Consider the following 16,523-nt stretch of genomic DNA (forward strand, 5'->3'; position numbering starts at 1 on the left):
AAGAACAGGGTATCTGCCAGAACAGAAAAGAAGGTCACTGGATTTGGAGGATAGGCGATTTGCTGCAAGAGAGAGACCAAGGATAAGTACCATCCAAAACATGGGATACTTTAATACATTTAATGCACTGTCTGGAAAGCTAATTGCTAAAACAAAAAATGAATAAAGTAAAAAAAAATATAAGCAACATTGTGAAACCTCAAAGATGTTCCACAAGTTCATAACAAAGAGAATCAAATTAACACACCATCAGGATCTGAAAATGTCAACACAGGCAATAATTTCCTGATTACCGGAGTGTGTTCATCATTATTTACATAGACACACATTAAAACTCAAAGATTTAATTTTTATCACAAGAATAGTATACACTTAGGCATATTAAGAAAAGCAGATGTTTTTTAGCTATGCTGAGGTATGATTAACCAAAAGTAGTCAAAATTTCTGGTAAGAAGGACATGAGTATGATATTAAGGAAACAACAAGGAAAGTGAAGCTCCTTACTTTTGCTCCTAGTTGCACATCACACATCCAAAACATAAACACATGCACACAGAATGTGTCCCTGAATGTTCACGGCAGCACTGCTCATCACAGACAGCAGAAACAACCAAAACTTCTATCCGCTGATTACTGATCAATAAAGTGTATGTCCATATAGTAGAATATTATGTCAATATAAAAAAGTAGTGACTGATGCTACTAAAATGGATGAACTTTTAAAACATTATGCTAAGTGAGAGATGCCAGAAACAAAAGTCCAAACATTGCATGATTTCATTTATATAAAATGTCCAGAATAGGTAAATCTAGAGAAGGTAGGATAGTAGTTGCATAAGAGGGGGAAGCAGTTGCGTAAGGAGGGAGTTGGGAATGACCACCGCCAACTCACCAACTTTTTTATGGTGATAAAAAAATGTTTGAGAGTTTATTGTAGCCGGGCGTGGTGGCGCACGCTTGTAATCCCCGCGCTTGGGAGGCAGAGACAGGAGGATGGCGCAGGTTGGAAGCCAGCCGTGCGCTCTGGCTTAGGAGACCCTGTTTCCAAATAAAAATGTAAAAATAGGTCTGGGAGTGTAGCCCGGAGGTAGAAGGGCTTCCAGGAACCCCAGTACCACCACCAAAAAGAAGAAAAAAAAAAAAAAGCTTATTGTAGTCCCAGTTGTACAATTTTGTAAACAATCGTATATTTTAAATGAATGAATTGTATATCTCAATAAAGCTTCTAAATATGTAAAGCCATGGGGTAAATTGCTTATGTTCACATTGTATAGTTTTGTTGTTCATTTTTATTTTATTTTATTTTATTTTATTTTTTTGGTGGTACTGGGGTTCCTGGAAGCCCTTCTACCTCTGGGCTACACTCCCAGACCTACTTTTTTACATTATTATTTGGAAACAGGGTCTCCTAAACCAGTGCGCGTGGCTGGCTTCGAACCTGCGCGATCCTCCTGTTTCTGCCTCCCAAGTGCGGGGATTACAAGCATGCGCCACCACGCCCGGCTTATTGTTCATTTTTAGATGGTATTTTTTAAGCTTTATTTGTAATGAAGATGACTTTCCTTTTTAAGAAAAGAATCGTTTTCACTCTTCTCCTTTTCCTGTCCTCTACATAACGTGAAAAGGCAAGGTTTCAATCTTAATGTGTCTGTTACTCAGAGGATAGAGCATAACAGAGAACCCTGCCAAGAAGTAATCCTAATGAAATCCAGAAACCTTTAGGACAGAAAGTGGGAGGAGGCAGCTGTGGGAACTGAGGTGCTTTCTTATAACCTCGGTAGTTCTTTGCATACATAGGAAGGTTTAGACGATCCTTTCCACAGCTGCAGAGGATTAAGAGTGCTGTAAACACACACAAGGTAAGCTTTGCCACGTGCACTCTTAACCAACCTTAGAGAACCCGGTGGCCAGGCCAGCCTTCACAGCAGTACTACTTGAGAACTGGCTACAGTGCCACCTAAATCAAAATGGCATGCCCAAGGGACTGTGGTTCACTGCCTGCAATGTCCATCACTGAAGCCAGCCCTGTGCTTCCAAATGAGAAGCTGCTGCCTCAGAGGGAGAGAGAGCACAGGAAAACCTCAGAAAACATCTGCGCAGTCCACTGTCTCTGGAGCCTCCTCTGGGCCCGTGTCCTGCAGCACAGACCCAACTGAACACTGTGTCTCACAGGCTCCTCCAAGCAAGCAGCAGGCACCAGCAGGCCCAGAGAGCAGGTCCTCAGCACTGGTGCAGTCCTGGACTCAGTCCCACCTTAGGGACACACCGAACACCTTGTTGGCTGGAGTCATCGTACCTCCAGCCCTGCCCGCTCTCCTCCAGGTTGGCGCTGCCCTGCCGACACAGGTTTGGCTCCATTCCTTATCTCCATTCCCTGGTGCCTTGGGCCCAAGTTCCATAAACTGGCCCCAGGACTCTGCCACACTCACCTGGGCCAATACTAACTGCTGAGACACAAATGAAGTAGCACAGGCTTACAGGAATGACAGGGTGGGCACGCTGGGCACCACAAAGAAAAGTGTCAGGCACACAGGCTACTGCCTAGGCTAGGACACACGATGGACACAGAAGCACTGGTGAAGCATGATACATCTTGGGTTGCCCTGCCCAAAGAGATACTTCGAATATATGCTACCCGCTTAACAATTTTGCCCCATTAAGGGAAATTTAGGGTTAACATCAATTAATACCTTGGTCCCTATAATCTATCAATTTTAATACTTCCAGCACAATCAAAAGTACTTACAAGTTAAAAAGACTGACACATTTCCTTTTTTTTAGAGTAAGTATACGCTCCATTTTGAGAAAGCTTGATATGTGACCATTTATAAAGCAGATAAAGTAATAAGATTGTCTCTTTTCAGCTTTATAAAAAGCTTCCCAAATGGAATAAAAATGATTTTATTAGACAAAACAATTAAACAGCTTCTAGCTAGCTGGAGTCAAAGAGTGAGAGCAGGAGGAAGCCCATGGCCACTTTAGTCTGAGATCACGTCCATGTGCAAGAGTTCACTTCTGAAGAGAAAACTGGAAAATACTGAAACTGAGGGCCCTCCATGCTGGCTGATAAACTACAAAAGGCTACTCTGGGCAAACTGAATCATAGAAACGAGAGAGAAATCACCAAAACACAAAAGCCATGCACAACCACACAGACAGGGATCCTCAGGCCTCTGGCCATGTTTGCAGACAGGAATCACAGAGGACAGTATCTGGGAAGCCCGCACTGCTTTCCAGTGTAGTCACATCTGAATACTGTGCCCACGTTATTTCTTTTAATTAGTTTAAAAAAAGGAAGCCACCTGCTGCATCTTGAAACCATCTGCAGCACCGAGAGAGACCTCCTGTGAAGGGTTGGAGGACAGCAGGCAAAAGAGGACCAGCCAGGGCTGATGGAGCGCAAGGCTTGGGCAGACAGGCCAGGCCTGCTGTGGGATTTCTCTCCAGGTGTGCCAGGACAGCATGCAGTCAGGCGGACACAATGCACTTGATGTTTTGAAAGGACCACTCTGGCTGCTGAGTACAGAATGCCTGTCTGGAAGGGCAAAAGTAGGCACAGAGATGTCAGTCAGAAGGACCATCCTACCCTGTTGAAATAATGGCTGGGGTCCAGGAGTGTTCGGGGAATAACACAGCCAATGCAAAGTCCAGACTCAGCAAGTGTTGCTAAGAGAAAGCCACCAGGACATCCTGAAGGGCAGAAGAGGAGGGACGGCATAGCAGAGACCCTGGAGCTGAGCCAGCAAGGCAGTGAGGAGGGCTCCTTCCAGAAGGCTGCTGCCATGGCACAGGAAGCAGGCAGGGCTGGAGGGGACCAGGCAAGGGGAGAGGTGTGCGCTGTGGGATGGCATGAGGTATAATTGTTTATGGGCTTAAAATAAAATGGAAGATGCTACAGTATAATGGTAGAAATAATCCAGTATAGAAAGATGAGGAAGGCCAGGCATGGTAGCACCAACCTGTAATCCCAGTAGTTGGGAGGCTGAGACAAGAGAATCACAGGTTTGAGGACAGCCTCAGCAACTTAGCAAGACTATGTTTCAAAATAGAAAAAAAAAAAAAAAAAAAAAAGCACTGGGGGTATAGCTCAGAAATAGAACAGCCTTGGGTTCAATTCACAGTACCAAAAAAAAAAAAAAAAAGAACAGAAGAAAGAAAGATGGGAGGATCAAGAAAGGAGTTGTCTATGTCAGTGATGAGAAGGAATAAAACTTATTAAAATCACTAACATTTACGGAGTACCTGTTAGAAGTCCGTTGTTTTTAAGAGATTCGTAACCTAATGCAGAAGAAAGTAATATAAAGTACTAAGCAGCAGGGTTAGATCCAACTGAGGCCTATACAAAGTATCGGTGCACTATGACAGAGTGCTAATGTGAAAACTAGGGTTGGGGAGCATGAACTGGCATCTAACAAAAGCTGGTGAACTTATCTGGATTATAAGCATATTTAGGAGGCTGGGCGTGGTGGCGCACGCTTGTAATCCCCACGCTTGGGAGGCGGAGACAGGAGGATCGCGCTGGTTATGTGGACTCTGTTTCCACATAAAAATGTTAAAAAATAGGTCTGGGAGTGTAGCCCGTGGGAGTGTATCCCGGAGGTAGAAGGGCTTCCAGGAACCCCAGTACCACAAAAAAAAAAAAAAAAAAAAAAGCATATTTAGGGTAAATAATTTTCACGCAATTATTCCCAATTCTACTACTCAAAAAACAAAGTCTTTAATTTGTATGCTTCTAAAGAAATACACAAAGACAAAATATTCAGTATGAGCAGACCCAGTCTGTAGTCACTAAAAATATGTAATTAATGTTATCAGAGATGACAGTTCAGTCCCCAATGATTTTTTTAGTTTTATAGTTTACATATTTTCCCTAAGTGCTACATGAATGAACTCAGAAAAATATTTTCTATTCCATGATGTTAAGTAGTAAAAAGAAACTTTACCCAAAAAAAAGCACGCTGGTTTTATGTGCTATTCATGTGGAAGGACTGTTCAGTGGGGCAAAGGGCCTTGATTTGTGCCTTCTGTCAAGGCCGCTGATACATGAAATCAACCCTGACCCTCTGAGTGTGCTGCTCTGGCCAGTCCAGCAGCCAGTCAAGCACATTAGGTGACATGATTAAACAGTCATGCTATTTCAAAGATTCATACATACTCTCAAAATGACTCATTTCAAAACTTAAAAATTTTTGACGCTTCAAGAATACTAACTGGAAGAGATAGGACTTAATATTCTCAAAAACCACCATTCCTGATATAATATATATAAATGATAATTTTACAACAAAAACTCCTCTAGAACTAAGCTTCAACAATGAAAATCTTTGAATCCTAAAATAAATCCAATTCCAGACTAATGCATGCCACCCAGACAGTGCACTTTGCTCTTCCTACCCACCTGCTGGGCTGCTTCTCCGTTCACCAGGTGAGGCATCATGGCTACCTCTCCGTTCAGCAGGGGTGGCAGTTCCAAAGGGATTTGGTCGGTCATCATCATGGTGACATACATTCATGGAGAATTTCTATCAACTGGTTTCCTGCAAGAGAACCACAATTAGGAAAAAGGAAAAAAAAAAAAAAACCCTCAGGGCCACAAAAATCACTGTAACAAGTCACATAAGTCAGCAACCTAAGCATTCTGGCACAGGTCTGCCAAAACCCAAATGAGATGGTCACAAAATGATCATCACTGTCTCAGGGCTCCTAAAACATAAACCAGGGAAGAGCTTGAACTGTAAAGCTAAAACCAGTCTCCAAGAGGCCATCAGAACATCACCTCTTATAAACAGACTTTATCATTTAGTTGTAAATCTTAAATAAATGCAAATAAAAATAGCAACCAGAGAACTTTCTGAGGGTAAAGTGTTAATATTCTGAGATGGTAAAAATGCCAAACAAAAACCAGTGGCATCATTATCTTTAAAGTAATTACCAAAACAGCCCATGCTTATTAATCATCAAAAGTCCCCCTTTCATTAAGATCAAAATTAATACTCATAAGCACTTCATCCAAACAAGTAAACAGAGGTTAGCAACATACACAGCAACTGTTGTGATTTCTAACTTAGCTGTTAATTTCGTAATTACTCATGTTCTAGTTTTTTCTCCCCCATCAATTCCTTGATTTGAATGTTACATATGAACATCTTTGTCTCTGGCATACACCTTGAGCTTTCCTACTTGCAGAAGTACCCATGGCACCCCAGGCAGAGCTGGGCTTAAAGCAGATTCCATTATTTCTACTGAAGAAATGAAAAAATAGCATTCTCAAAAGCATCCAAAGCCTACTTTCATTTCATAAAGGCAGTCACCTCCATGTGCTTTCCAATACAATAGGAAGAACTTGATCCTTTTAAAGTATAAATTTTTTCATTATGCCTAAAAACTGTGGCACAAGAAATTTAGCAGCATAGACAAAGAAAAAAACAAATACACAATTTTAGACAAAACATTATAGCAAATCCTTGAATGAACACCTCAAATTGGTCTCAGACAGGTGTGATGAAAATACAATAGCTCTTCTCATTCTTAAACACCTCCATTCTTTTTTTTTTTTTTTTTGGGGGGGGGTGTACTGGAGATGGAACCCAGCAGCATTCTATCTCTGAGCTACAACCCCAGCCCTAATTTTTATTCTTTACTTTTTGAAACAGGATCTCACCAAGTTGCATGGGGCCTCAATAAGTAGTTGAATCTGTCTTCAAACCACAATCCTCCTGTCTCAGCCTCCCAAATGCTGGGATTACAAGCGTGAGCCACCTCACACAGCAACACCTCCATTCTTAACATTAAACATGCCTCCTTCCCTCACTCCCCCCAAAAGAAACCACGTCCCTGGAAATTTCAAATTATGCATAAAATCCACCTAAGAGACTATAATTTTTTTTTATTTTAAATAGGTAAAATTCTACACTATTCATCATAACCCCACTTGGAAAAACTAATTATTTAACTACCAAGCAAGGAAATCTTGTCCTCAACTAGGAAAGCACATTCTATAATAATAGGTCTTCTAATTCAGCATTAATTTACCATCATGCTGTTTTATGAGGCAATTACTTGGTTCCTAAGTAAATAAGAGCACAAAGCCCAAAGACCAAGCATTTATCCCAATGAAGGAAACAGTCTCAACATTAAAGCTAAGATAATCCTACGAACACCAACATGACATAACTGATTTTAATTCAACTGCTAGAGGAACACTAATGTCCATTTCAATTTTACTTTCAATATATTTTTCCTTATTAGTGCAAGAGAGAAGAATGGCTCCTTTTTCTCCAGCTGACACTGTCCAGGTCTACTTAAGTGTGCTGCTTTGTGTAGCATTTCTTGGCTCACAGGGCAGGATGGCCACTGGCAGTCAGGATGAGCACCTGGAGTGCAGGGTGCTCCTACTCACTTGTGCTCCTCCCTTACTCCTCCCCAAAGAGGAGTTCCAGGCGCTTGCTATAGGCTATGGCACAGACTGCAGCTCCCTGCCTTCTCCCTCTGCCTTCTCTGCCACCCAACAGGGTGGAAGGAGGCCACCTCCAGGGCCTGCCCTAGTCCTTTCAGCTCCTGTGGGTCCTAATATCAAGGCAGAGTATAGAACATACGCACACAAGTTTGTGGCACTGAAGGGAGAGGAGTGGCAGGCCTGGTCCTGCTTGGGGCTGAAGCCAATGTATGCTCCATATAGTCCAATCCAACTAACCAAAGGGAATTAAAAACAGGGCTGGGGCCTTGAATCCAACTAACAGTGTTTGGCTGTTCCCATCTATCATCATCTCTCATGTGGGTTCTGGAGGTAGGGGTTTCCTTGAGAGAAGACAGTTGGGAACTGGTACAAAATTCAGATATTCCTGGTCCCCTGTGACTAATAATAAATAATGTGTCACACCAACAATCGGTCTAACACTGACAGATTAAATTACAGCTTAAGAAAGCTTCTGGGTGACATCATGCTAAATAATGGGACTGCCATTCATAAGACGTGGTGATCCAAAAGAAAGCAGAACCTCCCCCGCCCCCCCGGCACTGGGAATGGAAACCAGGAGCACTGTACCTCGAGCTACACTTTCAGTCCTATTTTTTTTTAGTCTTTTTATTTTTGAAACAGGGTCTCACTGAGTTGCAAAGGACCTTGCTAAGTATCTGAGGCTCTCCACGGACCGTGACCCTCCGGTCTCGCTCAGCCTCCCAAATGCTGGGATTACAAGCATGCACCACCACGCCCAGCCAAAGAGCAGAACATTTACACACAAGTGTCCAGTCCAAAGTAAGGAGTGCAATACCAGGTCCTGCAAGGGAGGGACAAGGTGGACAGACCTCAAGGCCAGGCCTGCCAAGGCCTGAGACAGATGCAGGACAGAGCATGGGGACCAACAGAGTTGTGAAATTGTCTCTTTTAGGTTGGATTTTACTCCAAAAAACCAGATCCACGGATATAAGGAGATCACTATATTTGCTTTCAAATACTTTATAGGTGACTTTGGGTAAGATGCCTGAGACTTTTTTCTATTAGATGATGAGAAGACAGGAGAACTGCACATATAAGGAAGTCAACTATACACCCAAACTTTCTTTAGGATGCACATGGGAACATCACAAACTCCTAATGCTGCAACTCCACCATTCAACCGCCACACTCCTAATCAAGGAGGAAAGCAGAAGAATTAAGAAAGTGAATACAGCCTACTCAAAAGACTGTTAATCCTCTTCTCCCTGGGCTATCAGCTTGTAAAACTCTAAGGCCTAGTTTGTAATTCCTAACAGTTCACCTCACTGGAATACGAAGTAATGATTAAGCTAGATGGGCAGTACGTCGCACTAACGACGTTTAAATGCTCACTTCTATACTCCATGAGCATACACAGGATACCTGCATTTGCCTGTGACGCAGACATGTAGAACAGCAGTAAATTATCTCCAGGTATGAAAGTGCCCGGCTACTTATGAGGGAAACTGTCTAGCGAGCTGTCCCAATAAAATTATCATAGGACAGAAACATGGCCCATAGAAAGGACAAGAGAAAAGGCAAGAAGGAGAATTAAAAGAGAATGAAAGCCTCAGGTGCAAAACAAGATGTAGGACACACAGTGGTGTCTCTCTGGTTATTCCAAAGAGTAGTGAGCTTGCTGAATACAAATGGAAATTCAGGCTGTGAATTGGGAAAACCAAACTATAAAAACCATGGAAGCAGGTTAAGCAGGTTTAAAGCACGTTAAGTCCAGCCAGGACAACTGGGAAGGCTGGCTGTGCAGGGGACAGCTCCTTAATGAGAGTCCCCTCTGTTTGGACTGGCAAGTCAGACAAAGTGACACATGAATTCCTTCCTCTTACAGCCCATGTAGTTCAACCCAACTGCTTTCAGGAGACCTGAAATCAGAAGATAAAGTAATAAATGTACAAGGCTTTGCCATTCAGTTAACTCTTACGAACAGAGCTTGCTTCGTGTGTAATGATTCTGCCTGGAAATTATTCTTACTTCATTAAAGACCAAGCAGACCATGACCACAACGATTTGAGGCCATCGTTTATAACAATACCATAAGTACTGTTATATACTTGGTATAAGCACTTTCTGCTCAGTCATAAAGGAGTCACTAGGGAGTTTCTATCCTATTGTGTCCTTATATAGCTAAAGAAATTCATGTTTAGTTTTTTGTCTTTTTTCCCCTCTCTTCCCCATTAGGCAATGCCACTAACTACTCCTGCTCAAATCTCAGAACCATATCCTAAATTTGCTACCTCAAAAATTTTTTGGTCTGAGAAGCTAGGTAGTCAGTTTCATATGTAGCAGAGAAAACAATCTTGAATGGGGCTCAGAAGCTCCCTTTGTGCCTCATGCTAGCCTCCTTGACCTGCAGCTTCATCCTCAGCTACAAAGGTAGCTCAGCAGGCAGGTACGTGCTCCCTGGATAAGTGAGCTGTAATTGACTTCCACCAGTCACAAAGACACAGGAGAAGCCACCCTGACAAAACACTCATTCTCTTGGCTGGGTTCTTTCTCCCTTAGACAGATGTGTGTCTCAGCTGGCCAAATCCATTTAGATCTCAAGGCTGTACCACAACCACGCTGTTTACCCAAACAGAGAAATCTTGCAGTGAATTCATTATTGGAACCTTTACCCTTTCCAAAGAATACATGTGCTGCAAAACTAATGAGAATAAACAAAAAATAAACTATCTCTATTCTAATTAAGAACTAGATGACCTCTACACAATAACCACTACTCCTCTAGTCAGCTCCAAGGCTCTCCTCCTGTCTTTATTTTGCTCGTATTCATAGTTCCACTCAAAGAATTTAGTAAAAGCTAAGGTGGTGGGGCACACTTGTAATCCCAGTACTTGGAAGGCTAGATAGAAGGATTTGGGTTCACAGCCAGCCTCAGCTACTCATTGAGACCCTCTGCAACTTAGTGAGACCCTGTTTCAAAATAAAGAATAAAAAATAGAGAGCTGAGCATGGTGGCACACGCTTGTAATCCCAGCATTCGGGAGGCTAAGACCGGAGGATGGCGGTTCGCAGGCGGCCTCAGCTACTTAGTGAGGCCCTCTGCAACTCAGTGAGACCGGTTTCAAAATAAAGAATAAAAAATAGGGCAGGGGATGTACCTAGGAGGTCGAATGCCCCTGGGTTCCATCCCCAGACCCGCAAAAAAAAAAAAAAAAAAAAAATAGAGTTGGTGGTGTAGCTTGGAGGTAGAGTGCTCCCAGGTTCAATCTCCAGTACCACCAAAAATGAAGGAGGAGGAGGAGGAGGAGGAGGAGGAGGAGGAGGAGGAGGAGGAGGAGGAGGGGGAGGAGGAGGAGGAGGAGGAGAGTAATTTAGTAACAACCACAGACCCTCACAATGTCTCCCCTTAACTACACGGGGTAACACTAAAGCCACAAGCAATTCATGCCTGGCCAGTCCTATTCTTTTGATAAGCAGGGAAGGGTGCCAGGAGCACTGTGGCTCACACCTCTCTCCTAAGACAGCAAGTCACTGGTAACCTGAGCTAAATGGCAGCAGTGGGGGCTGGGCACCCTGGAAATAAACAGATCTTCCCTGTTAGTGAGACATTTAATGCCCTCCAAAATGTCCCCAAAGCTCTTAAAGAAAACCTTATTTTAAAATAATATTACAAAAAGTCTTCAGTTTTTACATTTCTCTAGGCAACTGGCTTATTACTTTTCCTCTGATTTTACTTCCCTTATTCCATGTCTCAAAAGGTTTTCTGTGGTATTTTGGCCCCAACTATACTAAGAAAAATATAGGCCAAATCCATGAAAAACCTGATTTGCAAGACAGAACTGTTGATTCACCTCCAGAGGCAATTATATATGAGGGAAAATGTCTTTTTTAAAAAGCCAAAGCCCTAACCACTGCTGGGAGAGTATTTAAGCCTGTGAACCTGGCCTTCAAATTAGTAACAAAATGTCCTCGTCCTCACTCCGTGGGCCGATGACCCAATTCTCCTTACATTAATTCAAGATGTGAGTTAGCAGTACAGTACACAAATTAGTTTCAGATGACAAGAGAAAGAGAAACGTAACAACACCAAAAAGAACAAAGTATACCCATTAGTACCCAAGCAGCCCAGCCAGGCTGGATGAAAGGGGTTGGTTGGCTAATTCAGTCACAGAACAGGCTGAAGCCGGGCTCCCACGCTAACTGCACCAGGGTGTTCAATAGTTCTAGACCATCCTGGGGGGGTGTTTAAAACGTAGATGGAGTACGGGCTGCTTTGTAGCCCAGTGGCTAAGCACCTGCCTTGCAGGCGTGGTGTTCCGGTTCCATATCCCCAGTTCTAAAATGACCAAAAAAAAAAAAAAAAAAAAAAAAAAGTAGACGGGGTAAAGGAACAAATTAGGAGAATCTGCATGGTCAGTTTTAACTTTTTGCTTCCAGAGTGCAATTCAAAATGCACTTTTTAGACATATCAGCTATAAGGATCTATTAAGCAACTTTAAAGTTAAATGATTTGAGGCCGGGCATGGTGGCGCACTCTTGTAATCCCCGTGCTTGGGGGACTGAGACAGGAGGATCACACAGGTTCCAAGCCAGTCTCTCTGGCTTAAGAGACCCTGTTTCCAAATAAAAATATAAAAATAGGTCTGGGAGTGTATCCCAGTGGCAGAAGGGCTTCCAGGAACCCCAGTACCACCAAAAAAATAAAAAAATAAATTAACTAATTTCATATATTCCATAAAGCTAATATTGTCTCCAATAAAATACAGATTAACCAATTACTATAAGCAATCTAAACAGAATGCAAACATTTTGCATGCTACATATTTTTCTGTGGCCTAAGAAGAATAATGTCACGGGTTCATTAATAAAATCACAGTGTGAGTCATACTTCATGAAAATTTCCTTCCATCCTGAAAATACCGGTTGAAGCCAGGCACTGTGGTGCATGCCTGCAATCCTTGCTACTTAGCTCAAGTTCATGAGATTTAGACTAGCCGGGGCAACATAGGAAAGCCTTATCACAAAAAAAGAAAAAAGAAAAAAAATTACAAGTGACTTATTGTGGGTCAGGTTTCAGAAAATTGTCAAAACCATACTATGATTATGCTCTAGCTATCTATAATAGCAATAAAGAAAAGTAAGTAACCTTTTTTCTTGGTTCAGGGGAAGTAAAGAAAACCATACCAACAATCAAAATGACACTCTGATAAACCTCGTGAATGTATTTCTGGGTTGTGTTTGGAATGAAGGAATTTGGAAGGTTACTAAGAAAATATTGTGTTTTGTATTCTCATTTAAAATAATATAACCATAGGATAACTAATGGGTGTTTTGTTTTGTTAAGTTATAGTACTGGGGACTAAAGCCAGGGGCATTCTACCTCTGAGCTGCACCCCCAGCCCTATTTTAAAAAGTTTAAAAAGCTATGTTGTAGAGAGCCTCACTAAATTGCTGGATTGCAAAACTAGTTCCTAAATGATTTCCAATATAAAACTGAAACCTAATAAAACTTAAAGCTTAGCTGGGAGTAGTGGCACACGCTTGTACTTGGGAGGCTGAGACTGGAAAATCACAAGTTTGCAGTCAGCCTCAGCTGGTCCTCCAACTAAGTAAGAGTGAAACCCTCCACAACTTGGTAAAACCTTGTTTCAAAATTAAGAATAAAAAATAGGGCTGGGTTGTATCTTGGAGGCAGAATGCTCCTGGGTCCAACCCCTAGTTATAAAAAAAAAAAAAAAGGCTTAATTTATTATGACAAACTTTGTTTTCTTTTCCTCCCCCTCCCCAACCCACCATATTGGGCATTGAACCCAGGGGCATTCGACCTCCAAGCTACACTCCCAGCCCTTTCTATTTTATGTTGATACAGGGTCTTTCTAAGTTGTTGAGACTGGTCTCAAACCTGTGATCCCTCTGTCTCAGTTTCCAATTACTGGGATCACAGGCATGTGTCATGACCAGCTTATGGCAAACATCTATGCAGCAGATTTATATCTGTTTATGCTGTAAGCTATAATAAAAAAGAAAATCCTAGCCAGGCATAGTGGTACAAGCTTGTAATCCCAGCAACTGTGAGGCCAAGACCAGAGGACTGCAGTTCATGGACAGCCTCAGCTACTCAGGGAGGTACTTCACAATTCAGTGAAATCCCGTTTCAAAGATAAAAAGGCAAAACAAAGCCAGGCGTGGTGGCGCACACTTGTAATCCCCGCGCTTGGGAGGCTGAAGACAGGAGGATCATGCAGGTTCGAAGCCAGCCTCACTGGCTTAAGAGACCCTGTTTCCAAATAAAAATATAAAATAGGTCTGGGAGTGTAGCCCGAAGGTAGAAGGGTTCCATCCCCAGTACCACCAAAAAAAAAAACCTTAAAGAAAAAAAAAGGGCAAAAAATAATAATAGAGCTGGGGGTGTAGCTTGGAGGTACAATGCCCCTGGGCTCTATCTCTAGTACCGTAAAAAGAAAAAGAAAAAGAAAAATCTAGAAAGTAAGATTTTTTTTTTTTTTTTTTGTGTGTGTGTGTGTGTGTGGTACTGGGGGTGGAACCCAGAGGCTTTCTACCTCCGGGCTATACTCCCAGACCTATTTTATATTTTATTTGTTAACAGGGTCTCACTAAGTAGCCAAGGCCGGCTTCGAACCTGTGCGATCCTCCTGTCTCAGCCTCCCAAGTGCAGGGATTACAAGCATGTGCCACCATGCCCGGCTAAAGTAAGAATTTTTATAAAGAATCATACAGCACAAAAAGAAAAATACACATGGCCCCCATACATGTGGCATTTATGAATAAATACCATCAGTCACAAGGACTGACAACTTCCTAAAAACCCACCTCCTTTCTAAGTTTATAAACAAGATTTAGAAAGACTAAAAGACTGGAGAGGCAGAGCAAGCAAGTAAGATAGCTGTACACGCTGCCATAAGTAATGAGATATCAAAATGTCATTTGCCATTTTGTTTTCCTTATCAAAAAAAAAAAAAAAGCCCTCTCTCTTTCCTAATCCATGCAGGCTTGAAAGGTAAACCCCCTGGCTGTTTCCAGATCCAAAAACTAAAAACAGTTACCACTGCTAGCCTTCGCAGCAAAACTAGACACAGCTTTTTGATAACTATGCAAATACCAACAACATCAAGAAAAGAGAAAGAAATGACTCAGACAAGATAGAAATACAATGCAAACTTCAGTACCTCTGAAATTGTGAGAAAATCTGCTCATCCACCAACACACACCTGACTGTCTTTACTACATTCCTGCTACTGTGAGAATATGGCTTTTCTTCTCCTTCCCAGTAACACTACACCCATGCAGTGTACTGGCTCTGCCCCTGCAGCATTAGCATGTGGCCGGGGTAGACCTGACGTGGGGCACAGCCATTGGCCACAAACCCAGGTGGTTCAGCACTGCTCCTTGCACTAATCTTTCCTGCACACTTGGCACAACTATGAGGAAAGATTCTTGGTGCACGCAAACACCTCCCTGCTTTTTTGAAAATCAAGTTAAATCATACAAAAAAGAACAGGGAGAGGGACTAAGATTGTTATCAGAATTTTCACAGCCTGCTGCTAAAAACAGCTCAAAGAACCATTGGGGAAACAAAACAAAAAGGACTATAGTGGAGCTGCTGCTGCAGAAAGTATTGGAAAATATAAATTCTCTTCTAGGGCTGGTAAATAATTGGCTCTGAAGTTGAGCGATCAATGTCTTCTTTTACAAAATTACAAGATTATAGATTAGCCCAAAGATTCCTTAGCCCTTAAAGTTCCTTTCTGCTCTTAACGCATTATGTTTAAACAACAATTCCCTACTGTGCTAACAAATATAGATTAAACAAACCCTAAAGCCTCTGAGAACCTGTTGGTTTCCCTTACTTGTTAAGGTATAGCTTCGGCCTTCCGTAAAGGAGAGAGGAAGAATTTAATAAAATGTTGGGGGAAATGTGCCGAGCACATAGTCCTCATAGTCACTGTTTTTATGCCAATGAAATTTAATTTTACAGCTGAGTTCCACACAGCTGTGCATGAAAGATTCTTGCCATGGCTTGCCACTTGAATGAAAGAAGGAGTGGTGATGATTGTTCATGCAGAAAAACCTCTAGAGACATGAGCAGTACCTGGAGGTATGTGCCCAGCTGGTTGGTCGAGGCACAAATAGTCTGGAATTTGCCTTCTTGTCTGATATGTGTTCATTAGTGGGGTAAAATCTCAGTTGTCTGAAAACATTCTTGCTTTTTGTATCCAATTATAAGAATAGGGATTTAGTTGGGAATGTTTCAATCCACAGAGAAATCTTCTGAATGAAATTTTTAATTAAAAACAATAACACTCCAGATGAAAACAAGTCACAAAGCTGACCGTGGTGGTGGATTTATAATCCCAATACTCGGGAGCTGAAACACAAGGATTGTAGGTTGAAAGCCAGCCTCGACAACTCAGCCAGGCTCAACGCAACCGAGGGAGGCCCTGCTTCCAAATAAGAAATAAAACTGGGCTGGGGGTATAATTTGAAGGTAGAATGCCTCTGGGTTCAAGTCCCAGTACCAAAAAATAAAAAATAAAATAAAATAGAAATAAAACAAGTTACAATACATGGTTCAAACAACAAGTCAGTAAAACCGTCCTCTGTGCTCTTAAAAGCAAGGAAGGGGTACAACTAGTTTGACAGACAGGCCCACCTTCAGGCATTCATAAGTGCTTTTCTTTTTCTTTTTTTTTTTTTAAGTTTGACTTTGCATATTTTAAATGGGTTTGCATAATTTTAAGTCTAGCAAAGCGTAGTCATGCCTGAACTCAGAACTACTATTTGGGAAAAGTACTATTTGAGGGGGAAGAAAAATCCACATACATAAGAATTATATGTAAAAATTACATGCAATTTGAGGCTGCCTCAATAACCTCCACATAGGGCTTGCTTCCAAGGCCACTGACATATGCCGGTCTTTACAGAAATAGAAAAGCTTAAAGAGAAAGAACAGTTCTGTTCTGTAATTATTAACTGAAAGGGAAAGAGGGCTTATCTCTAAAAAAAAATTTAAAAAGTGTTTACCAACCAAAGGTTCGTTTGTTTTCTTAGCTGTTTTTAAATAAGT

At 41.9% G+C, this 16,523-nt stretch overlaps 1 protein-coding gene across 1 annotated transcript in view; it reads right to left on the bottom strand.

Moving 5' to 3' along the window:
• Positions 1-5,509, bottom strand: part of FNDC3B (fibronectin type III domain containing 3B) — a gene marked incomplete at both ends in the record, with an annotated part of 288,711 nt that extends 283,202 nt beyond the window's left edge. Inside the window, one exon of the mRNA XM_080696168.1 lies at positions 5,399-5,509. Coding sequence (XP_080552294.1) covers positions 5,399-5,509 — 111 coding nt within the window. The remainder of the gene's footprint in view (positions 1-5,398) is intronic.
• Between the last annotated feature and the right edge of the window lie 11,014 nt (positions 5,510-16,523).

Source organism: Muscardinus avellanarius (assembly GCF_963383645.1).
Source record: "Muscardinus avellanarius genome assembly, chromosome: 5".
Lineage (NCBI taxonomy): Eukaryota > Metazoa > Chordata > Mammalia > Rodentia > Gliridae > Muscardinus > Muscardinus avellanarius.